General features: G+C 44.2%; 1 protein-coding gene across 1 annotated transcript; it reads right to left on the reverse strand.

Annotated features, from left to right (window-relative positions):
* Positions 1-3,136: 3,136 nt before the first annotated feature.
* Positions 3,137-5,697, reverse strand: LOC119295402 (60S ribosomal protein L3-like). Its single transcript, XM_037573822.1, has 6 exons — positions 5,619-5,697; positions 5,341-5,440; positions 4,603-4,713; positions 4,171-4,475; positions 3,669-4,078; positions 3,137-3,575 (listed from the first exon to the last, which is right to left on the reverse strand). The coding sequence occupies exons 2-6, from the start codon at positions 5,423-5,425 to the stop codon at positions 3,317-3,319; spliced, it is 1,170 nt and encodes a 389-aa protein (XP_037429719.1). The 5' UTR covers positions 5,426-5,440; positions 5,619-5,697; the 3' UTR covers positions 3,137-3,316.
* Between the last annotated feature and the right edge of the window lie 21,104 nt (positions 5,698-26,801).

Here is a 26,801-nt window from a genome sequence, read left to right on the forward strand (position 1 = left end):
CATATATAGATAATAGCCAAGGGCTTAATCTGCAATTTCTCAGTAAGCATGATAGCTTATTCATTGTACAGAAAATCTAAAGATTAATCTGTAAAATGCAGTGATAAACTGATAGTATGCAAAATCGAAATAAGGAGACGGCTTATTCTTTAGTTTCCGTCAGCGTGAGGGTCCAGATATTAAAGAAAGACTAATTTGAGAATAAGAGCAATAGATTGGCTGAAACTGAAAATCAACGAAGGGATAAGGTTATCCTCTTTCTCCCGTGAGGTTCCCCATGGATGATTCGTATACGTCGCTGGGGAACAGCACGGTGGCGAAGGGCTTGCCGGGCGCCGAGTCCGCGCCTGTGGCTTCCGCCGTCTCGATGGCAGGATGGAGCGAACTTCCCCCCGCGTGCGCCGGAGGGCGTCCTCACGAAGGACCGGCAGGGAGGCGTGGTGTCGGGTGCGGCCGCATCCTGATGAGTCAACCGCCGTGCGTCGGCCGTTGCCGACGTGGGCGTTGTTGCGCCGTGCTCGCGAGGGAGCCGCGCTTTGCGCCGCCACCGGGACGGGTGCCGTCCATTGCGCCATGAGCGGCCGTGTCGCATGGAGGCGGGCTGGGCACGGCCTCGCCGCCAAGCCAAGCCATGTGAAATCAAGCCGAAGGCCATGGTTGAGGGCGCTGTTGTCCCGTGAGTATCCTGTGGATGGAGTCCTTCACTTTGAGAATTGGCACGATCTCTGTACCTTTTCTATTGCTGATCTTCTCTTCTTCTGCTCTTGCTAGAAACGATTCGCTGGATGGTCTTTGTTTAGGGGCATCGCCGATGACGAATTATTGAAGTGAGTTGCGGTAATTCCTTCCAGTCCGTGCCGGGGACGGTGCCGTCGCCTTGCAGCGAGGCACTTGTTCTTGTGGCCTCCTCGCTCTCGGCAGAGCAAAGTGCGTGATAACGTGTCAGAGAGAATCGAGAGAGAGGAGCGAATGGAAAACAGATATATGAATGAACAGTTATTCTATTGATTGAAGATTGGGGTATTTATACCCAGTTTACAAGGCGGTTACAAAAGGAGGCAGTTGCCAAAAGTGGCACCGACATAGCAGTGATTAATAGTTAATTAACCTAATTAATTAATTCCTAACACCACTGTCAGTTGAGGCCAGGCGACAAGTGGGACTGCGGGAGGGGCTCCGTGTCACTACAGGGCCTGCCTACTGACACGTGCGTCACCTGTGATAACGATACTCCCTCAAACGGTGCATGTAGATTTTCAAAAAAAAAACTTCACAAATTGATCACGTTTGTAGAGAGCAATATTTACATCTAGAGTGCCAAATATATACATATAGATTCATCATAAGTTGTAGTTTCGTATTTTATATATATTTGATATTATAGGAATAAATAGTTTTCTTTATTAACTTGATTTTGCAATGTTTGATTTTCTAAAAAAATCTATACGCATTATATATTATGAAACGGATGAAGTACTTCATAAGGTGATGCTCTGCACCGGTCAACTAGCGCGAGCTCCAGGCCAGCCACATCCAAACCGCTTGATGCGTTCCTCTTAGCCGTGAAATCACCCCTACATCCCCTCTTCCAAAACGCACAGGCATGCATGGTCAACCCTCTTTCCTTGTGCGAGTTGGAGAGTGGACAATTGCGCATTGGTTGGTAGCACCACGACGTGCCTGGCCGCAGCTCGATTGCAACTTTGTTGCCCCTTCCTACGGGTGGTATCAATATTGCTCGGCCATCGTTGTCGTCCGAGCATCAATGCATCATCTCTAGTTGTCTGTGGTTCTAGCTCTCCCCCCCCCCCCCCTCTCCTCCCCCCACATCGCTGGTTACAACAATGATGCTCTCTGGTTCAACATCCCGATGTCACAGTCTGGTTGCAGCTCCTAGTGATTCCCATTGTAGCATCGCGGCGGCCCGTTGCATCATCTCGACGTCAGCATCATGGCATCGACAGACGCGAGTCGTAACTTCGGCTCTCTTATCGCAGCCTGCCATCTCGTCGGTCCTAGCAAAAACGGTTGTAGCTTCCATGGGAGCCGATTGCGGCTTTCCCGTCCTCTCTCTCGGCACTGTCTAGCTTATGCAAGCGCCGGTTGTAGCTTTCACCATCGTTGGTTTCCGTAGTGGTGGACCGTAGCTTAGCGTGGTGCAGCTGCACACCCCGGCGGGCATGGAGGCACTCGTGGCGGAGATCAACGGTGAGGATGCGCATTGTAGCTTCCATGGGAGCTGACTGCAGCTTTCGCTTCCTCCTCACTGGGCACTATCGTAGCTTATGCAGGCAACGGTTGCAGCTTTCGCTACCGCTGGTTTTAGCAGTGGCAGACCGTAGCTTACCATGGTGCAGCTGCACACCCCGGCAGGCATGGAGGCACTTGTGGCAGAGATCAACGGTGAGGATGCACATTATAGCTTCCACGGGAACCGATTGCAGCTTTCCCTTACTCCTCGGTCCTCACTGGGCCTATCGTAGCTTATGCAGGCGCCGGTTGCAGCTTTCGCCATTGCTGGTTTTAGCAATGATGGACCTTAGCTTAGCATGGTGCAGCTGCACACCCCGGCGGGAATAGAGGCACTCGTGACGGACATCAACGATGAGAATGCACACTCCGGCGGGCATGGAGGCACTCGTGGCGGAGATCAACGGTGAGGATGAGAAAGCCACTGGTGAGGAGTTAGGATGGTGCAGACGTAAGGAGTTAGGGAAGAGGGACACATGAGGAGCCGAGAGAGAATGGCGACGAACATGAGTTAGTTTAGAGGAACAGTGGAGGATGGCGGCAAGTGCCACAAAACCAGCGAACGTGAGTTAGGAAAGAAGGAACTGGGGAGGAGGTGGCCGGTAATCCAATCAAAGGAGCCGAGACAGGATGGCGACGAGCGTGCGACTAAGAGATAAGCAAGCGAGCGGTGCTGCAATCAACCTGGTTACTAAAACAGGTCTGGTTCAGAAGACTTAAAATGGCATGGATTTGTACCAAGAAAGTCCTAGGCAAGCAGACCTATTTCTAACAGCCGGTACGGTAACGATGAAAATGGCTTCTACACATTCCTTCAAAGCTCGCAGAAAACTAGATAAACAACCTTTTAGGCAAGCAAACTCATTTCAGAAAATTTGCGACAAGGTACGACTCTAAATAGGTTTCAACAGCTAAATCACAATAACAATAGCACATGACACGAAGAATTCATAGATGAGCCAGATTCTGAAAACATCAACTAGTACAAAACTTAGGCAGGGGAAGTAATCAAGTATCACATGTTCGTTTTGACAAAATGATATAACTGATGATGCGCGGCGGCAGCTCAAGCCTTGAGCTTGCCGTAGAACCTCTGCTTCTCGTCTGTGGTCTGGAAGCGACCGTGGCCGAACTTGGAAGAGGTGTCGACAAACTTGAGCTTGATCTCCTCCAGGGCCAGACGAGAGGTCTGCTTCAGCAGGGACTGGCGGAGGGTCACCACGCGCTTCTTGGGGCCGACACAGCATCCTTTGATCATCAGGTAGTCAGCCTTCACCACACCATAGTGAGGGAAGCCGCCCATCGGAGTGATGTCCTTCTCGGTCCTGTAAGATCAAACCAGTGCAAAAGGATCATCACCGGATACAATTCAGACCAGAAAGTACATAGATTACAAACAAAAGCTAACAAAAACACACCTGTCGAACTCAGTAGAGGCATCATGAGTTTCCTGTCCAACCTTGCCAATCTTGTAGACCTTCTTGTTCATCTCAGTTCGGTGGTGGTATCCATTCTGACCAGCACGAGCAACAGTGTAGGACACCCTAGCAGGATGCCAGGCACCAATACAGGCAACCTTGCGAAGACCTCTGTGGGTCTTGCGGGGAAGACGGGTGACACCCCAACGTGTCACAACACCTTCATAACCCTTACCCTTGGTAACTCCAATGATGTCAATCATCTCATCTTTTTGGAATACAGCATCAATGGGGACTTCCTTCTCAAAGAAGTTGTAACCATAGTCGACCTTGTCAGCGATGGTGCCACCATTGATCTGGATCTCCATGAGGTGAGCCTTCTTCTGCTTCAACCCCTTCATCTTCCTGATCTGAATCACATCAAGAGAGCAACGTGAGTAACATTACTGTCATGAGTGAACAACAAGGGCAAAAGATAGAAAGTACCAAGACAATTTCTGACCTGGGTATGGGCGATAACTCGGACAACAGTAGCATACTTCTTCATCTTCTCAAGCTGCATCTGGATTTCTTTCTTGCCAGCATCACTGTCATACTTCAGAGCATACTTGGTGAAGGCCTTCTTCTTGCTCTTGCACCAGTTCTTGTAGAACCTTCTCCTCACATCTTCGCTGAGATGCTGTGCCCAGACAGAGTTGAGAGTACGAAGGCCACGAGGAGTCTTCACATAGGCAACAAGTCCAACAATAACAATCGGGGGTGTCTCAACAATGGTGACAGCCTCACATGTCTCCTTCTTGTGTAGCTCTGTAGGATATCAAATGGAGTGTTATCACACATATGCAGAACACATTTACAAATTCTAAGTTAACTAACAGAGAATCAATTGGGTAAAACAAGAATATGAACATAGACAGAGAGTTAGTAAACATACTGGAACCAGGCTTCTCGACCTCACGCACAATGTGAGTCATCCCAGCCTTGTAGCCAAGGAAGGCAGTGAGATGGCATTTCTTGGATTGGTCATCTCTGGGGAAGGCCTTCACTGCAATGAGAACAGGCAAATATTAGATTGATATAACAAAATCAATTGAATGTCAAATTTTCGCAATGACTGGAAACAGCATTGAAGAATCAAACAAGCAGTGTGCCACATGCACTGATGTAATGACAGGAAAAGCTAAAAACACTACGCATTTGAAAGAAGCAATTTACTACGGTACAGATATTTGGCATCTTTCCAGACTAGCAAAATTTTGAATGAAAACTGGTGCACGCATGCATTTGTAATCTATTATAAATGTTATCAACAATAGTTTACCGGCTGTGTTCCTTGCTTAGACATGAAAAACAGCATCGCGGTAACAACAAAACAAACATTGAGACGTGCACATTAAGGATTACAGGTTACACATGAACTAATTGAAAACTTCAACAAAGGACTAGGGCAGGAGGCAATCTAAGGAAGCCAAATTATGGCGTGAATTCCTAGTTACGAACTTACTACTGCACACAAAAAGGTCACTAACCCAAGCATGTTTCAACAAAAAGCGATGCACCCAAACAATCTATCCACACAAGCGGGCTCGCCTCACTGATCGGCTCAACATACAGACAGAGCATAGCACGGCTATCATCGGCAGGTGAAGAGTAACTAAGCAAACAGGCATACCCTTTCCGCGGTGGCGCGAGCACCGCTTCCTGGGGAGGAAACCGAGGGATCCGTGCCTCGGGTGCTCGAACTTCCGGTGCGACATCTTCCCTTCCTTTCCCTGCGGATAACAAATCAGGAATCCATCAGATCCCGGCAGCACAAGAGCGCAACGAAACGACCACGAGTTCACGACTTCGGGCGGCGGCGGCAGAGCCCGGCGGCAACCAAATGCCCGCCGCCGTCGACGGTGAGAAGAGAGCAGAGACGAGGGAAAGGGAGTAGGCGGCGCAGTTTACCTGTGGAGGTGGAGGTGGAGGCGGCGGCGGATGGGGGAGGGTGGTGTGTGGAGGAGGAGGGCACGTAAACCCTAGGAGAGCTTATATAAAGAGGGACCCCAGGGTGAGGGTTTTGTTCGGTCGGACGGAAATGCCCCTTGCGGATGTTGCTAGGGCTAATGAGGCCTGGCCCGTTTCTCTGCTCTACGTGTGGGTTCCGGCCCAATGTGCATTCTCTAAAAAAAAGGTTACTCTGCTTTCTCTCCCCAAAAGAAAAATTAAGGCCTCGCTCAAGCTGGGAGGGCCGATGACGTATGTCGACCCAAGTTAAAAATATCAGATAGTTTGAGCACCTTTAATTAGAGATTTATTAGATTGTCTCAAAAAAATAGAGATTTAGAGGGTGCTTTGAAGGTGTAATGTAAAGCCAGCGAGCCTCAGACCTCTTCCAATGCAAAAGTGCTTAGATGAGATGCTAAGAGCATCTCTAGCAGACCCTGCATCCCGCCGACCCGTAAAACGCGTTTGCAGTTTGCGGAAAGCGCGTTTTAAGGGTCGGTTTTTGCTGCGGCAGAACAGACCCCTTAAACTTAAACTGTAAAATGGAATATTCGCTTATATTATTTCCCCACATCTTTTTCTTCCTCTTGTCCATGCCCATGGTCAGCTAGTTTGCTCCCGCAAAAACCGACAAATAACACACAATGCGGCAAAAAATGGAGTCGCACGATCCATTCATTAGCTAACTAGCTCTGCTCAAATTGATCGAGAGCAGCTAGCTAGCTCTGCTTGAATCCACACAGGAGCGAGCTAGCTAGCTAGCCTAGCTTGAATCCATCTAGGAGCGAGCTAGCTAGCTCCTCCGTCGCCGCGGGCTGCGGCCGGGGCGGACGACGCGGACGGGCCGCCGGTGCGAACGGACGGGCGAGCTTCATGGTCGGGCGGCGGCCGGGCGGCCGGGTGAGCTTCATGGCCGGGCGGCCGGGCCGCGCCCGGCAAGCTTCATGGCATTGGGGGGAGCAGAGATTTTTCAACCGCCAACGTTGACTGGTATGCAGGGCACTGAAAAAGTTACCTTCAAAACTGTAGATATGAGGGTTTCATCTTCGCGTTTACGGGGCCCCTTAAAAAAATTTAAGGGTCGGACGATTTTAAGGGGTCTGTTCAGGCCCGTTTTTTCGATTGAAACTGTAAAAAAAACGGTCATTTTACGGGTTTGACCACTTATGCGGGGTCTGATAGAGATGCTCTAAGTGCATTAAATACCTTAGCAACTCAATTTCCTAATGCACAGGTGCTTAACTTGTTGTTACTAAACAAACTTTATTTAATGAGTTAGCACCTAAAGAGTTTCATGCATTGGTCAAATTGTTTCATTTAAGTGGTTTGCCTAAGTTCTCGCGCTTGGCGTTGATTCTTCCTGAGGTCACCAAAATGTTCTCTCCCCTCCTTAAATGTTGTGCCATGTCATTTTTTTTCTTACGTGGCATGCTTAGCACCTGTCCACGGTGGAGCACTAGGAAGGGCCGCACATCTATCATTGTAGTTTTTCTTTTATTATGAAAAGCTCTGAATATGAGGGCTTTGAAGAGTCATTTCCCATAAATGGCTTCTTGGTGAAAAACAAGGGAGGGGGTCTATGAAGGTATATTCCAAAGTCCATCGACATTTTGTTGTTTTGTTCTTATTTGTCCGCGTAAGTTGCAAGAGGTGTGTAAGAAGATCCCACACTGGAGCGCTCCACTAGTGGCCTTCTTGAAGTTGCATGTATATGAAGTGTTAAGAAGTCTATCAAGGAGCTTTTGAAGGATTTTGTCAAACATGTGAGGTGTATCAGAATGGTGCTTCGATGGCCGTCACCAGTAGTATGATTGGTCCGGTAACCTTTATCCCTAGCTTAGGAGATCAATGGTCGCAAGTTGGTTACCATGTCAACCTGTTAGTCAGAGTCAACAACACTTTGATGGGCAGCCAATATGGGTATAACTCGGTTCTTATGGAGATCAAGCATGAGTCTACATTTAAAAGTGAAGTGCAACATAGAATCACGTGTTATGGTTAAGCATCACATTTGGCTGCTTTAGTCACTGAACATCTGCACTGTACCTTTGAATATTTACCGAAAAAGGCTTTCGCCCCGCTTTATAGATAAAGCAAACGGCCCAAGCCAAACATCCAACAAGGTTCACACACACAAGATCCACAAACACACACAAAGTAGCATACGGGGTTTATATATGCTAAGGGCACAGCTCAACAAGCCCTGAAATCCAAAACACAAACACAAGCACAACAGCACATCAGCCCGAACAGCAGGCCTAATCGGGCTCCGGAGGAGGGGGCGGCTAAGCAGCCGCCAAAGCTGCAGGTAACCACACATTTTAAAGATCGCGTCAGTCGCATGTCGAAGAGGCACTTTCTGAATAACAAGCTTGTTGCGGATGGTCCAAAGCGTCCAAGCGAGGACCCCAACGCACAACCATCTAATATGGCGGGGGGGGGGCGGATACGTGGATCTCAGCAAGCAGGTTCGGGAAGTTGGTGTTGCACCACTGTCCACCAACCGTCTCGCGAAAGCAAGACCACAGGAATTGGGTTGTGGAGCAGGAGAAAAAGATGTGATTAGCATCCTCCACCGTGCCACAGAGGGGGCACACCCCGTCTCCTGGTCCATTACGCTTGAGGACCTCTACCCCAGAGGGGAGGTGTCCCCGGATCCACTGCCACAGGAAGATCCTGATCTTCAGAGGGAGGCGGATGTCCCAAATCAAGCTAAAGGGCTCAGGGGGCGACGGGAGAGCGATAGCTGAATATAAGGACTTAGTGAAGAAGCGGTTGTTGGACTCTAGTTGCCAAGAGATGGAGTCAGGGGCGCCCTCGACGTCCAATGGCAGGAGGGCGATGTCCTGGAGGAGAGAGTCAATAAGGGTCGTCTCGACAGAGACCCTAGGGTCAACCGCTATGGAGAATAGTTCCGGGAATCGAGCGACCAGGGGGAGTCCCCTACCCAACGATCGAACTAGAATAGGGTCAAGGATCCGGAGCCAACCGAAATGGACGTGCCGATGAGGAGCACGGGTAGCAGTTGTATCACAGCCTGCCAGAACTGGGAGCCACCAAAATGCTGGCAAAAAGCTAGAGGTTGGCCCCAAAGGTACTTATTGCGGATGATGGTGAGCTAGAGTCCCCCTTCCCCATTGGCGATTCGCTAGAGCCATCGGGTCAGGAGAGCAATGTTCATGCACCGAGAAGACAAGATCCCAAGACCACCCTGGTCCTTAGGCTTGCAAATGTCGGGCCAGCTCACCATATGGTATTTCTGTTTCTCGCCCTCACTTGCTTAGAAAAACCTGGACTGGTATTTGGCGATCTCCTGATGGAGAGTCTCATGAAGGCTGTAGAAGCTCATGAGGAACCAGAGGAGGCTGGAAAGCGAGGAGTTGATGAGGATCACTCTGGTTGCCTTCGAGAGCCACCTTCCCTTCCATGGCTCCACCCGATGCTGCATCCGAGTCACCGATGGGCGAAGATCGGCCACGGTCAGTCGCGAGTCACTAATGGGTATCCCCAAATAAGATGTGGGGAAAGTACCTAGTTGACAGTTCAGCCGGTCGGCCATGGCTTGGGCTTCCTCAGGAGAGTAACCTAGAATCATCACTTCGCTCTTATCGAAGTTGATTGTGAGCCCGAACATCTGTTGGAAGCATAGGAGGAGGAACTTCAGATTAGCGATGAACCCTCCACCATTACTATGGTATCATCTGCATATTGTAGGAGAGAGACCCCTCCCCCTCCTACCAGGTGAGGGACTACACAATGGATGTGGCCAGCAGATTTGGCCTTATCCCGGATGATGGCAAGGGCATCAACCACCATGTTAAACAGAAATGGGGAGAATGGGTCGCCCTAGCGAACCCCACAAAGTGTGAGGAAGTATGGTCTGATCTCATCGATAATGTTAATCACGGTCCGCCCGCAGATGATGAGCTGCATAACTCTGGTCACCCACCGGTCATCAAAGCCCTTGCGGAGCAAGACTTTCCGAAGGAAGGGCCAGTGAACCATGTCATAGGCTTTATGGAAGTCGAGCTTCAGGAAGCCCGCTCGATGGTGCTTGGACCGAACTTCATGAAGAACTATGTGGAATACTAACACCCCATCCAGAATAAACCACGCTTGGATGAAGGCGGGTTGGTTGGGGTGAGTAACGGTGTCAGCTAGAAGGGTCACCCTATTGGCATACCCCTTGGCCAAGATCCGGAATATCACATTGATCACAGTGATAGGCCGAAACTGGCGGATGTCGGAAGCGCCCGGAACTTTGGGGATGAGAGTAATGACCCCATAGTTCAGGCACCCAAGGTCCATAGTCCCCGAGTAGGATTCATCAAAGAGGGCCATGACTTCCGGTTTGATGGTCTGCTAGAAAGTTTTGAAAAACATCACAGACAGCCCATCAGGACCCGGGGTAGAGGAGGGTTCAGGCCCTTTATGGCCACGAGGACCTCGTCCTTGGAGAAGGGCGCCACCAGGACGACATTCACCTCCTCAGAAGCTAACTGGGCAGCCGACCAAGTGTCGGGGGCCAGTGCAGCCCCACCCCTAGGGGTGGGGGAGAATAGGGCCTTATAAAAGCCATCGACATGGACTCGGATGTCCGAAGGGCAAACGAGAGGGGTGTCGCCATCCCACAAACAATGGATGGAGTTCCGACGCCTCCGCCCATTGGCAATTGCCTGGAAGTATGCCATATTGGCATCCCCACGAGCACCCACTGTTGGGTACTGCGGAGCCTCCAGCATGCTTCTTCATCCGTGTAGATGGTCGAGAGCTGATCCTCGAGATCATATATCAGCATCCACTCATCCGGGAAGATCCCGGATGTGTCCGCACGGGCGTCAAGGGCTTGGATGGCAGTCAGGAGGGCTTTCTTGCGCTCGCGGAGGTTCCGGCCAAGGTCGCGCCCCCACCCCTTCATAAATTGGCGGGCGAGCTTGGCACAAAACTGCCACGAGTCAACAATGGACATGGAGCGGTGGGGAGATGATCGCGCGGAGACCCATCTAGTCGCTACCGCCTCGACAAAACATGCCTGGTTCTGCCAGAAGAGCTCAAACCGAGATCGCGGCAGGGAGGGGGGCGCTTGTCGGAGGTAGAGAGGAGGAGAGGGACGTGGTCTGACCCGATCCAGGTGACCGCTGATACGTAACCAATGTATCTATAATTTTTTATTATTCCATGCTGTTTTGTTATCAATCTTGGATGTTTTATAATCATTTTATAGTCATTTTATATCATTTTTTGGTACTAACCTATTAACATAGTGCCAAGTGCCAGTTGCTGTTTTCTGCATGTTTCTTACATCACAGGAAATCAATATCAGATGGAGTCCAAATGCCACGCCAATTTACGATGATTTTTTATGGACCAAAGGAAGAAGATGGGCCCTGGTTGCACCTCGGGGGAGCCTCAAAGAGGGGACAACCCACCAGGGCGGGCCAGGAGGCCCAGGCGCGCCCTGGTGGGTTGTGCCCACCTCGGGTGCCCCCTGGACCGACTCTTTGCTCTATAAATACCCCAATATTCCAGAAACCCTAGGGGAGTTCTTTGTAGACCTTCGGGTCCGCAGTTAGTAGCTAGATGGCTTCCTCTCTCTCTTTTGATTATCAATACAATTGTCTCTTGTATATCCATATGATGTAAGTCCTTTTTGCGGTGTGTTTGTTGGGATCTGATGAACTTTGAGTTTATGATCAGTTATATCTTTTTATATCCACGAAAGTTATTTGAGTTCTTTTATCTCTTATAGCCTCATATTTCTTCTCCGATATCTGGGTTTTGTTTGGCCAACTTGATCTATTTATCTTGCAATGGGAAAAGGTGCCCAGTAGTGGGTTCGATCTTATGGTACTTGATCCCAGTGATAGAAAGGGAACCAACATGTATGTATTGTTGCTACTAAGGATAAAAAGATGAGATCCATATCTGTCGCAATAAATAAACGGATCTCGTCTACATCATGTCATCGTTCTTAATGCATTACTCCGTTTTTCATGAACTTAATACACTAGATGCATGCTGGATAACGCTCGATGTGTGGAGTAATAGTAGTAGATGCAGGCAGGAGTCGGTCTACTAATGTTGGACGTGATGCCTATGTAATGATCATTGCCTGGATATCGTCATGATTATTTGAAGTTCTATAAATTTCCCAATAGTAATTTGTTCACCCACCGTTTGCTATCTTTTCGAGAGAAGCCACTAGTGAAACCTACAGCCCGGGGTCTTCTTTCTCATATATTTGCCTTGCGATCTACCTTTTCCTTGCATTTATTTTCAGATCTATTAAACTAAAAATACAAAAATACCTTGTTGCAATTTATTCTTATTTATTTTATTTGGCGTTCGATCTATCAATCTACTACAAATTTACCTCACGTCCTTTGCCTATCTTGAGGCGTCGTACCCCTAAAGGGTTTGACAACCCCTTTAACACATCGGATTGCGAGGTGTTGTTATTTGTGTGCAGGGGCTGTTTACGTTGTGTTGCTTGGTTCTCCTACTGGTTCAATAACCTTGGTTTCATATCTGAGGGAAATACCTACCGCCTAAAGGAAATATGCCCTAGAAGCAATAATAAAGTTATTATTTATTTCCTTATTTCATGATAAATGTTTATTATTCATGCTAGAATTGTATTAACCGGAAACATAATACATGTGTGAATACATAGACAAACATAATGTCACTAGTATGCCTCTACTTGACTAGCTCGTTAATCAAAGATGGTTAAGTTTCCTAACCATAGACATGGGTTGTTATTTGATTAACGGGATCACATCATTAGGAGAATGATGTGATTGACTTGACCCATTCCGTTAGCTTAGCACTTGATCGTTTAGTATGTTGCTATTGCTTTCTTCATGACTTATACATGTTCCTTTGACTATGAGATTATGTAACTCCCATTTACCGGAGGAACACTTTGTGTGCTACCAAACATCACAACGAACTGGGTGATTATAAAGGAGCTCTACAGGTGTCTCCGAAGGTACATGTTGAGTTGGCGTATTTCGAGATTAGGATTTGTCACTCCGATTGTCGGAGAGGTATCTCTGGGCCCTCTCGGTAATGCACATCACTATAAGCCTTGCAAGCAATGTGACTAATGAGTTAGTTGCGGGATGATGTATTACGGAACGAGTAAAGAGACTTGCCGGTAACGAGATTGAACTAGGTGTTAAGATACCGACGATCAAATCTCGGACAAGTAACATACTGATGACAAAGGAAACAACATATGTTGTTATGCGGTTTGACCGATAAAGATCTTCGTAGAATATGTAGGAGCCAATATGAGCATCTAGGTTCCGCTATTGGTTATTGACCAGAAACGTGTCTCGGTCATGTCTACATAGTTCTCGAACCCATAGGGTCCGCACGCTTAAGGTTTCGATGACAGTTATATTATGAGTTTATGAGTTTTGATGTACCGAAGGAGTTCGGTGTCCCAGATGAGATCGGGGACATGATGAGGAGTCTCGAAATGGTCGAGACGTAAAGATCGATATATTGGACGACTATGTTCGGACTTCGGAAAGGTTCCGAGTGATTCGGGTATTTTTTGGAGTACCCGAGAGTTACGGGAATTCGCCGGGGAGTATATGGGTCTTATCGGGCCATACAGGAATAGAGGAGAGAGGCTGAAAGGAAGGAGGCGCGCAGCCCCCCTCTGGTCCGAATTGGACAAGGGGTGCAGCCCCCTTTTCCTTCCTCCTCTCCTCCTCTTTCCTTCTCTCCTACTCCAACAAGGGAAGGAGGAGTCCTACTCCCGGTGGGAGTAGGACTCCCCCCTTGGCGCGCCTCCTCTTGGCCGGCCACCCCTCCCCCTTGCTCCTTTATATACGGGGGCAGGGGGCACCCCATAGACACAACAATTGATCATTGATCTCTTAGCCGTGTGCGGTGCCCCCCTCCATCATAGTCCTTCTCGATAATATTGTAGCGGTGCTTAGGCGAAGCCCTGCGACGGTAGAACATCAAGATCGTCATCACGCCGTCGTGTTGACGGAACTCTCCCTTGACACTCGGCTGGATCGGAGTTCGAGGGACGTCATCGAGCTGAACGTGTACTAGAACTCGGAGGTGCCGTAGTTTCGGTGCTTGATCGGTCGGGCTATGAAGACGTACGACTACATCAACCGTGTTATTCTAACGCTTCCGCTTTCGGTCTACGAGGGTACGTGGACACACTCTCCCCTCTCGTTGCTATGCATCACTATGATCTTGCGTGTGCGTAGATTTTTCTTGAAATTACTATGTTCCCCAACAGTGGTATCAGAGCCTAGGTTTTATGCGTTGATGTTATATGCACGAGTAGAACACAAGTGAGTTGTGGGTGATACAAGTCATACTGCCTACCAGCATGTCATACTTTGGTTCGGCGGTATTTTTGGATGAAGCGGCCCGGACCGACATTACGCGTACGCTTACGCGAGACTGGTTCTACCGACGTGCTTTGCACACAGGTGGCTGGCGGGTGTCTGTTTCTCCAACTTTAGTTGAACCGAGTGTGGCTACGCCCGGTCCTTGCGAAGGTTTAAACAACACTAACTTGACGAACTATCGTTGTGGTTTTGATGCGTAGGTAAGAACGGTTCTTGCTCAGCCCGTAGTAGCCACGTAAAACTTGCAACAACAAAGTAGATGACGTCTAACTTGTTTTTGGAGGGCATATTGTGATGTGATATGGTCAAGATGTAATGAGATATAAGTTGTTGTCTGAGATAATCATGTTTTGTTGAAGTTATCGGTAACTGGCAGAAGCCTTATGGTTGTCTCTTTATTGCATAAGATGCAAGCGCCAAATAATTGCTTTACTTTATCGCTATGCGATAGCAATAGTTGGCGAGACGACCATGTGACTACACATTGATATAGATCAAGATGATGGAGATCATGGTGTCGTGCCGGTGACAATAGAGATCATGACAGTACTTCAAAGATGAAGATCACAAGCACAATATGATGATGGCCATATCATATCACTTATATTGATTGCATGTGATATTTATCCTTTATGCATCTTATCTTGCTTTGAATGATGGTAGCATTTTAAGATGATCTCTCACTAATTATCAAGAAGTGTTCTCCCTGAGTATGCACCATTGCGAAAGTTCTTCGTGCTCAGACACCACGTGATGATCGGGTGTGATAGGCTCTATGTTCAAATGCAATGGGTGCAAAACAGTTGCACACGCGGAATACTCAGGTTAAACTTGGCGAGCCTAGCATGTACAGATATGGCCTCGGAACACGGAGACCGAAAGGTCGAATGTGAATCATATAGTAGATATGATCAACATAGTAATGTTCACCATTGAAAACTACTCCATCTCACGTGATGATCGGACATGGTTTAGTTGATTTGGATCACGTGATCACTTAGATGACTAGAGAGATGTCTGACTAAGTGGGAGTTCTTAAGTAATATGATTAATTGAACTTTAATTTATCATGAACTTAGTCCTGGTAGTATTTTGCAAATTATGTTGTAGATCAATAACTCGCATTATTGCTTCCCTATGTTTTTGCTTCCCTATGTTTTTATATGTGTTCCTAGAGAAAACCAAGTTGAAAGATGTTAGTAGCAATGATGCGGACTTGGTCCGTGATCTGAGGTTTTTCCTCATTGCTGCACAGAAGAATTATGTCCTTGATGCACCGCTAAGTGACAGACCTATTGCAGGAGCAGATGCAGACGTTATGAACGTTTGGCTAGCTCAATATGATGACTACTTTATAGTTTTGTGCACCATGCTTTATGGCTTAGAATCAGAACGTCAAAGACGTTTTGAACGTCATGAACCATATGAGATGTTCCAGGAATTGAAGTTAATATTTCAAGCAAATACCCGAGTTGAGAGATATGAAGTCTCCAACAAGTTCTATAGCTAAAAGATGGAGGAGAATCGCTCAACTAGTGAGCATGTGCTCAGATTGTCTGGGTACTACAATCGCTTGAATCAAGTGGGAGTTAATCTTCCAGATAAGATAGTGATTGACAGAGTTCTCTAGTCACCATCACAAAGTTACTAGAACTTCGTGATGAACTATAGTATGCAAGGGATGACGAAAATGATTCCCGAGCTCTTCGTGATGTTGAGATCGATGAAGGTAGAAATCAAGAAAGAGCATCAAGTGTTGATGATTGACAAGAACACTAGTTTCAAGAAAAGGGCAAAGGGAAAGAAAGGGAACTTCAAGTAGAATGACAAGCAAGTTGTCACTCCCGCGAAGAAGCCCAAAGCTGGACCAAAGCCTAAAACTGAGTGATTATACTGCAAAGGAAATGGTCACTAGAAGCAGAAATGCCCTGAATATTTGGTGGATAAGAAGGATGGCAAAGTGAACAAGGGTATATTTGATATACATGTTATTAATATGTACCTTACTAGTGTTTATAGTAGCCCCTGAGTATTTGATACTTGTTCAGTTGCTAATATTAGTAACTCGAAACAGGAGTTACAGAATAAATAGAGACTAGTTGAGGGTGAAGTGAAGATGTGTGTTGGAAGTGGTTCCAAGATTGATATGATCATCATCGCACACTCCCTATACTTTCGGGATTAGTGTTAAACCTAAATAAATGTTATTTGGCATTTGCGTTGAGCATGAATATGATTTGATCATGTTTATTGCAATACAGTTATTCATTTAAAGTCAGAGAATAATTGTTGTTCTGTTTACATGAATAAAACCTTCAATGGTCATACACCCAATGAAAATAGTTTGTTGGATCTCGATCGTAGTGATACACATATTCATAATATTGATGCCAAAAGATGCAAAGTTGATAATGATAGTGCAACTTATTTGTGGCACTGCCGTTTGTGTCATATCGGTGTAAAGCGCATGAAGAAACTCCATTAAGATGGACTTTTGGAATCATTTGGTTGTGAATCATTTGATGCTTGCGAACCGTGCCTTTTGGACAAGATGACTAAAACTCCGTTCTCCGGAACAATGGAACGAGCTACTAACTTGTTGGAAATAATACATACCGATGTATGCGGTCCAATGAGTGTTGATGCTCGTGGCAGGTATCGTTATTTTCTGACCTTCACAGATGATTTGAGCAGATATGAGTATATCTACTTAATGAAGCACAAGTCTGAAACATTTGAAAAGTTCAAAGAATTTCAGAGTGAAGTGGAGAATCATCGTAACAAGAAAATAAAGTTTCTACAATCTGATCGTAGAAGAGAATATTTGAGTTACGAGTTTGGCCTTCATATAAAACAATGTGGAATAGTTTCTGATACGTCTCCAACGTATCTATAATTTTTGATTGCTCCATGCTACTTTATCTACTGTTTTGGACTATATTGGGCTTTATTTTCCACTTTTATATTATTTTTGGGACTAACCTATTAACCGGAGGCCCAGCCCAGAATTGCTGTTTTTTGCCTATTTCAGTATTTCGAAGAAAAAGAATATCAAACGGAGTCCAAACGGAATGAAACCTTCGGGAACGTGATTTTCTCATCGAACGTGATCCAGGAGACTTGGACCCTACTCCAAGGAACAACCGAGGAGGTCACGAGGGTGGGGGGCGCCCCCCTAGGGCACGCCCCCTGTCTTGTGGGCCCCCTGTTGCTCCACCGACGTACTCCTTCCTCCTATATATACCTACGTACCCCCGTCAGATCAAATACGGAGCTAAAAACCTAATTCCACCGTCGCAACTTTCTGTATCCGCGAGATCCCATCTTGGGGCCTGTTCCGGAGCTCCGCCGGAGGGGGCATCTACCACGGAGGGCTTCTACATCAACACCATAGCCTCTCCGATGAAGTGTGAGTAGTTTACTTCAGACCTTCGGGTCCATAGCTAGTAGCTAGATGGCTTCTTCTCTCTTTTTGGATCTCAATACAATGTTCTCCCCCTCTCTTGTGGAGATCTATTCGATGTAATCTTCTTTTTGCGGTGTGTTTGTTGAGACCGATGAATTGTGGGTTTATGATCCAGCTTATCTATGAATAATATTTGAATCTTCTCTAAATTCTTTTATGTATGATTGAGTTATCTTTGCAAGTCTCTTCGAATTATCCGTTTGGTTTGGCCAACTAGATTGGTAGTTCTTGCAATGGGAGAAGTGTTTAGCTTTGGGTTCAATCTTGCGGTGTCCTTTCCCAGTGACAGCAGGGGCAGCAAGGCACGTATTGTATTGTTGCCATCGAGGATAACAAGATGGGGTTTTTATCATATTGCATGAATTTATCCCTCTACATCATGGTATCTTGCTTAAGGCGTTACTCTGTTTTTAACTTAATACTCTAGATGCATGCTGGATAGCGGTTGATGAGTGGAGTAATAGTAGTAGATGCAGAATCGTTTTGATCTACTTGTCTCGGACGTGATGCCTATACACATGATCATACCTAGATATACTCATAATTATGAATTCTGTCAATTGCTCAACAGTAATTTGTTCACCCACCGTAGAATACTTATGCTCTTGAGAGAAACCACTAGTCAAACCTATGGTCCCCGGGTCTATTCTCATCATATCAATCTGCATTACTTATTACTTGCTTTGTTTTTACTTTGCCTTTTACTTTTTACTTTGCATCTCTATATCAAAAATACCAAAAATATTATTTATCATCTCTATCAGATCTCAGCCTCGTAAGTGACCGTGAAGGGATTGACAACCCCTAATCGTGTTGGTTGCGAGTAGCTATCGTTTTGTGTAGGTACGAGGGACTCGTGCGTGATCTCCTACTGGATTGATACCTTGGTTCTCAAAAACTGAGGGAAATACTTACGCTACTTTACTGCATCATCCTCTCCTCTTCGGGGAAATCCAACGCAATGCTCAAGAGGTAGCAAGAAGAATTTCTAGCGCCGTTGCCGGGGAGTTTGCGCAAAAGTCAACCATACCAAGTACCCATCACAATCCCTATCTCCCGCATTATATTATTTGCCTCTCGTTTTCCTCTCCCCCACTTCACCCTTGCCGTTTATTCGCCCTCTCTTTCCCAATCTCCTCCTCTCTTTCCCTTTCTCCTTTTTCTCGTTTGCCTTTTTGCTTGCTCGTGTGTTAGTTCGTTCACCTTGTCATTATGACTAGCCTCCTATCTTCTCCGTTATCTCCCGAGAATGAAGTTTTAAATTTTAAGCAAAGGGAGGGAGAAAATCTAAAAGACGCTTGGTATAGAATTTGCAATGGTCAAAATAGATCTACCAGGAAGCAATCTACTTTGGTTCTTCTTCGTAATTTTTATGTAGGTGCTAATCCTTGGTTTAGATATATCCTTGATACCATTACCGGAGGGAATTTCTTGGGTAGCCATACTTTTGATTCTTACAATGCTTTAATAGATTTATTTGGCTCACCACCTCCTTTGATTAATGGAACTATGTTAACTTTGGAGCATGTTATGCAAAGACTTGAAATTATTGAGAATCAAGTTGCTACCATTGAATCAATTGAAAATCTTGATAAAAATATCCACAATCAAATTACCCAATATGGATCTAAGGTAGGAACGACTTTGAAAAATATTAAAGAAAAAGAACCCATAGTTAACGAGAGAATAAATCTAGATTCCACAAGAATCGATAAACTAGAGGGTATCATTACCAACTTGGGAACCGCTTTTTCTTCCATTCAAAACACTCCAAGTTCGTCTACTAAAAAACCTAAGCTTATTTATGTTCCTAAGAGTAAGGATGAATCGTCTAGTAAGGAAACTGCGGATCTTAAATCTATAAGTGTTCATCCCAATCTTTTTGCCATCATTAAGGAACCTTTTGCTATGAGTGAATTTTTCGATCTTGTGCCTAAGAGTTTGATAATTACTGGAAAGAAAGAAATTTCTAAGAAAGATAGATGCCTCATTAAAAAATTGCCTACCAAAGATGGCAAAACCTAGATCTATCCTTACTTTTATGCCTAGCTAGGGGCGTTAAAGGATAGCGCTTGTTGGGAGGCAACCCAATTTTATTTTTTGTTTTTTGTTTTTGTTCCTGTTTAGTGTTAAATTTTGTTTCTACTTTCTGTTTAGATGTGTTTTTATGTTTTAATTAGTGTTTGTGCCAAGTAGAACCTATAGGATAAGCTATGATGATAGTTGATTTGATTCTGCTGAAAAACAGAAACTTTGTGCTCACGAGAAAACATTCAATAAATCACAGAAACGTGCTTTTGCATTGATTCTTTTTTCTGCTGATCAATAAACAAATTTTCCAGTACGTACTATTTTGGTAGGATTTTTAGAGTTCCAGAAGTTTGCGTTAGTTACATATTGCTACAGACTGTTCTGTTTTTGACAGATTCTGTTTTTTGTGTGTTGTTTGCTTATTTCAATGCATCTATGGCTAATAAATTAGTTTATAAACCATAATGAAGTTGGAATATAGTAGGTTTAACACCAATATAAATAAATAATGAGTTCATTACAGTACCTTAAAGTAGTCTTTTGTTTTCTTTCACTAATGGAGCTCACGAGATTTTTATTGAGTTTTGTGTTGTGAAGTTTTCAAGTTTTGGGTGAATTCTTTTGATGGATTATGGAACAAAGAGTGGCAAGAGCCTAAGCTTGGGGATGCCCATGGCACCCCCAAGATAATCCAACGACACCAAAAAGTCAAAGCTTGGGGATGCCCCGGAAGGCATCCCCTCTTTCGTCTACTTCCATCGGTAATTTACTTGGAGCTATATTTTTATTCACCACATGTTATGTGTTTTGCTTGGAGCGTCTTGTATTGTTTGCATCCTTGCTTGTTAGTTTACCACAATCATCCTTGATGTACACACCTTTTGAGAGAGCCATACATGATTTGGAATTTGCTAGAATACTCTATGTGCTTCACTTATATCTTTTGAGCTTGATAGTTTTGCTCATAGTGCTTCACTTATATCTTTTGAGCTTGATAGTTTTGCTCATAGTGCTTCACTTATACCTTTTTGAGCGTGATAATTTTTGCTCTAGTGCTTCACTTAGATCTTTTAGAGCACGGTGGTGGATTTTTTTTAAAGAAACTATTGATCTCTCATGCTTCACTTAGATTATTTTGAGAGTTGTTCATAGCATGGTAATTTGCTTAAAGATAATATACTAGGTATTCAAGATATGTGAAACTTTCTTTTGAGTGCGTTGAATACTAAGATAAGTTTGATGCTTGATAATTGTTTTGAGATATGGAGGTGATAATATCAAAGCAATGCTAGTTGGGGTGATTATGAATTTAAAGAGTGCTTGTGTTGAAGTTTGTGATTCCCGTAGCATGCACGTATGGTGAACCGCTTTGTGATTAAGTCGGAGCACAATTTTATTTATTGATTGTCTTCCTTATGAGTGGCAGTCGGGGACGAGCGATGGTCTTTTCCTACCAATCTATCCCCTAGGAGTATGCGTGTAGTGCTTTGGCTTTTGATGACTTCTAAATTTTTGCAACAAGTGCATGAGTTATTTTGATTAATGTTGAGTCCATGGATTATACGCACTCTCACCCTTCCACCATTGCTAGCCTCTCTAATACCGCACACTTTTCACCGGTATCATACACCCACCATATACCTTCCTCAAAACAGCCACCATACCTACCTATCATGGCATTTCCATAGCCATTCCGAGATGTATTGCCATGCAACTTTCCACCGTTCCGTTCATATGACATACATTACTTTTGTCATATTGCTTTTTGCATGAACATGTAGTTGACATTGTATTTTTGGCAAGGCCACCTTCTTAATTGTTTCATACATGTCGCTCTTGATTCATTGCATATCCCGGTACACCGCCGGAGGCATTCATATAGAGTCATATTTTATTCTAAGTATTGAGTTGTAATTGTTGAGTTGTAAGAAAAATAAAAGTGTGATGATCATCATTATTAGAGCATTGTCCCAGTGAGGAAAGGATGATGGAGACTATGATTCCCCCATAAGTCGGGATGTGACTCCGGACGAAAAAAAAGAGTGGCCATAAAAAAAAAGAGAAAAGGCCCAAATAAAAAAATGAGAGAAAGATAGAGAAGGGACAATGCTACTATCCTTTTACCACACTTGTGCTTCAAAGTAGCACCATGATCTTCATGATAGAGAGTCTCGTATGTTGTCACTTTCATATACTAGTGGGAATTTGTCATTATAGAACTTGGCTTGTATATTCCAATGATGGACTTCCTCAAAAGTGCCCTAGGTCTTCATGAGCAAGCAAGTTGGATGCACACCCACTTAGTTTCTTTCGTTGAGCTTTCATATACTTATAGCTCTAGTGCATCCGTTGCATGGCAATCCCTACTCACTCACATCGATATCTATTGATGGGCATCTCCATAGCCCAATGATACGCCTAGTTGATGTGAGACTATCTTCTCCTTTTTGTCTTCTCCGCAACCACCATTCTGTTCCACCTATAGTGTTATGTCCATGGCTCACGCTCATGTATTGCGTGAAAGTTGAAAAAGTTTGAGATTACTAAAGTATGAAACAATTTCTTGGCTCGTCATCGGGGTTGTGCATGATTAAATACTTTGTGTGATGAAGATAGAGCTTAGCCAGACTATATGATTTTGTAGGGATAACTTTCTTTAACCATGCTATTTTGAGAAGACATGATTGCTTTGATTAGTACGCTTGAAGTATTATTACTTTTATGTCAATATGAACTTTTGTCTTGAATCTTTCGGATCTGAATATTCATACCACAATTAAGAAGATTTACATTGAAATTATGCCAAAGTATCACTCCGCATCAAAAATTCTATTTTATCATTTACCTACTTGAGGACGAGCAGGAATTAAGCTTGGGGATGCCTGATACGTCTCCAACATATCTATAATTTTTGATTGCTCCATGCTACTTTACCTACTGTTTTGGACTATATTGGGCTTTATTTTCCAATTTTATATTATTTTTGGGACTAACCTATTAACCGGAGGCCCAGCCCAGAATTGCTGTTTTTTGCCTATTTCAGTATTTCGAAGAAACAGAATATCAAACGGAGTCCAAACGGAACGAAACCTTCGGGAACGTGATTTTCTCACCGCACATGATCCAGGAGACTTGGACCCTGCTCCAAGGAACAACCGAGGAGGTCATGAGGGTGGGGGGCGCCCCCCCTAGGGCGCGCCCCCTGCCTTGTGGGCCCCCTATTGCTCCACCGACGTACTCCTTCCTCCTATATATACCTACGTACCCCCGTCAGATCAAATACGGAGCTAAAAACCTAATTCCACCACCGCAACTTTCTGTATCCGCGAGATCCCATCTTGGGGCCTGTTCCGGAGCTCCGCCGGAGGGGGCATCTACCACGGAGGGCTTCTACATCAACACCATAGCCTCTCCGATGAAGTGTGAGTAGTTTACTTCAGACCTTCGGGTCCATAGCTAGTAGCTAGATGGCTTCTTCTCTCTTTTTGGATCTCAATACAATGTTCTCTCCCTCTCTTGTGGAGATCTATTCGATGTAATCTTCTTTTTGCGGTGTGTTTGTCGAGACCGATGAATTGAGGGTTTATGATCCAGCTTATCTATGAATAATATTTGAATCTTCTCTGAATTCTTTTATGTATGATTGAGTTATCTTTGCAAGTCTCTTCGAATTATCCGTTTGGTTTGGCCAACTAGATTGGTAGTTCTTGCAATGGGAGAAGTGTTTAGCTTTGGGTTCAATCTTGCAGTGTCCTTTCCCAATGACAACAGGGGCAGCAAGGCACGTATTGTATTGTTGCCATTGAGGATAACAAGATGGGTTTTTTGTCATATTGCATGAATTTATCCCTCTACATCATGTCATCTTGCTTAAGGCGTTACTCTATTTTTAACTTAATACTCTAGATGCATGCTGGATAGCGGTCGATGAGTGGAGTAATAGTAGTAGATGCAGAATCGTTTCGATCTACTTGTCTCGGACGTGATGCCTATACACATGATCATACCTAGATATACTCATAATTATGCTCAATTCTGTCAATTGCTCAACAGTAATTTGTTCACCCACCGTAGAATACTTATGCTCTTGAGAGAAGCCACTAGTGAAACCTATGGTCCCCGGGTCTATTCTCATCATATCAATCTCCATTACTTTATTACTTGCTTTGTTTTTACTTCGCCTTTTACTTTTTACTTTGCATCTCTATATCAAAAATACCAAAAATATTATTTATCATCTCTATCAGATCTCACCCTCGTAAGTGACCGTGAAGGGATTGACAACCCTAATCGCGGTGGTTGTGAGTAGCTATCATTTTGTGTAGGTACGAGGGACTCGTGCGTGATCTCCTACTGGATTGATACCTTGGTTCTCAAAAACTGAGGGAAATACTTACGCTACTTTACTGCATCATCCTCTCCTCTTCGGGGAAATCCAACACAGTGCTCAAGAGGTAGCAGTTTCACAGCTCACGCCACCTGGAACACCACAGCATTATGGTGTGTCTGAATGTCGTAACCGCACTTTATTAGATATGGTGTGATCTATGATGTCTCTTACCGATTTACCATTATCATTTTGGGGCTATGCATTAGAGACAGTTGCATTCACTTTAAATAGGGCACCATCAAAATCCGTTTGAGACGACGCCTTATGAACTGTGGTTTGGCAAGAAACCAAAGTTGTCATTTCTTAAAGTTTGGGACTACGATGCTTATGTGAAAAAGTTTCAACCTGATAAGCTCGAACCCAAATCAGAGAAGTGCGTCTTCATAGAATACCCAAAGGAAACTCTTGGGTACACCTTCTATCACAGATCCGAAAGCAAGATATTCGTTGCTAAGATGGATCCTTTCTAGAGAAGGAGTTTTTCTCGAAAGAAGTGAGTGGGAGAAAAGTAGAACTTGATAAGGTAATAGTACCTTCTCCTGAATTGGAAAATAGTTCATCACTGAAATCAGTTCCAGTGATTCCTACACCAATTAGTGAGGAAGCTAATGATGATGATCATGAAACTTCAGAACAAGTTACTATAGAACCTCGTAGGTCTTCCAGAGTACGGTCCGCACCAGAGTGGTACGGTAATCCTATGCTGGAAGTCATGTTACTAGACCATGATAAACCTACGAACTATGAGGAAGCGATGATGAGCCCAGATTCCGCGAAATGGTTTGAGCCCATGAAATCTGAGATGGGATCCATGCATGAGAACAAAGTGTGGACTTTGGTGGACTTGCCCGATGATCGGAAAGCCATAGAAAATAAATGGATCTTCAAGAGGAAGACAGACGCTGATAGTAGTGTTACTATCTACAAAGCTCGACTTGTCGCAAAAAGTTTTTCGACAAGTTCAAGGTGTTGAATACAATGAGATTTTCTCACTCGTATCGATGCTTAAAGTCTGTCCGAATCATGTTAGCAATTGCCAAATTTTATGAAATCGGGCAAATGGATGTCAAAACTGCATTTCTTAATGGATTTATTAAAGAAGAGTTGTATATGATGCAACCAGAAGGTTTTGTCAATCCTAAAGGTGCTAACAAATTGTGCAAGCTCCAGCGATCCATCTATGGACTGGTGCAAGCATCTCGGAGTTGGAATATACGCTTTGATAAGTTGATCAAAGCATATAGTTTTATATGGACTTGCAGTGAAGCCGTTATTTACAATAAAGTGAGTGGGAGCACTACAACCTTTCTGATAAGTATATGTGAATGACATATTGTTGATCAGAAATGATGTAGAATTTTTTTGGAAAGCATAAAGAAGTGTTTGAAAGGAGTTCTTTAAAAGAAAGACCTCAGTAAATCTACTTACATATTGAGCATCAAGATCTATTGAGATAGATCAAGACGCTTGATAAGATTTTCAATGAGTACATAGATTGACAAGATTTTGAAGTAGTTCAAAATGGAACAGTCAAAGAAAGAGTTCTTGCCTGTGTTGCAAAGGTATGAAGTTGAGTAAGACTCAAATCCCGACCACGGCAGAAAATAGAAAGAGAATGAAAGTCATTCCCTATGCATCAGTCATAGGTTCTATAAAAGTATGCCATGCTATGGACCAGACCTATTGTATACTCTGCCCTGGTTTGGCAAAGGAATACAATTTTGATCTAATAGTAGATCACTGGACAATGGTCAAGAATATCCTTAGTGAGGACTAAGGAGATGTTTCTCGATTATGGAGGTGATAAAAGAGTTCGTCGTAAAAGTTACATTCGTGCAAACTTTTACACTGATCCAGATGACTCTAAGTCTCAATCTGGATACATATTGAAAGTGGGAGCAATTATCTAGAGTAGCTCCATGCAGAGCATTGAAGACATAGAATATTGCAAAATACATACGGCTCTGTATGTGACAGACTCGTTGACTAAACTTCTCTCATGAGCAAAACATGATCATACCTTAGTACTCTTTGGGTGTTAATCACATAGCAATTTGAACTAGATTATAGACTCTAGTAAACCCTTTGGGTGTTGATCACATGACGATGTGAACTATGTGTGTTAATCATATACAAATATGAATATTGGTGTTAAATCACATGATGTTGTGAACTAGATTATTGACTCTAGTGCAAGTGGGAGACTGAAGGAAATATGCCCTAGAGGCAATAATAAAGTTATTATTTATTTCCTTATTTCATGATAAATGTTTATTATTCATGCTAGAATTGTATTAACCGGAAACATAATACATGTGTGAATACATAGACAAACATAATGTCAATAGTATGCCTCTACTTGACTAGATCATTAATCAAAGATGGTTAAGTTTCCTAACCATAGACATGAGTTGTTATTTGATTAATGGGATCACATCATTAGGAGAATGATGTGATTGACTTGACCCATTCTGTTAGCTTTAGCACTTGATCGTTTAGTATGTTGCTATTGCTTTCTTCATGACTTATACATGTTCCTATGACTATGAGATTATGTAACTCCCGTTTACCGGAGGAACACTTTGTGTGCCACCAAACGTCACAAATAACTGGGTGATTATAAAGGAGCTCTACAGGTGTCTCCGAAGGTACATGTTGAGTTGGCATATTTCAAGATTAGGATTTGTCACTCCGATTGTCGGAGAGGTATCTCTGGGCCCTCTCGGTAATGCACATCACTATAAGCCTTGTAAGCAATGTGACTGATGAGTTAGTTGCGAGATGATGTATTACGAAACGAGTAAAGAGACTTGCCGGTAACGAGATTGAACTAGGTATTGAGATACCGACGATCAAATCTCGGGCAAGTA

The sequence above is a fragment of the Triticum dicoccoides genome, chromosome 4B (assembly GCF_002162155.2).
Source record: "Triticum dicoccoides isolate Atlit2015 ecotype Zavitan chromosome 4B, WEW_v2.0, whole genome shotgun sequence".
NCBI lineage: Eukaryota > Viridiplantae > Streptophyta > Magnoliopsida > Poales > Poaceae > Triticum > Triticum dicoccoides.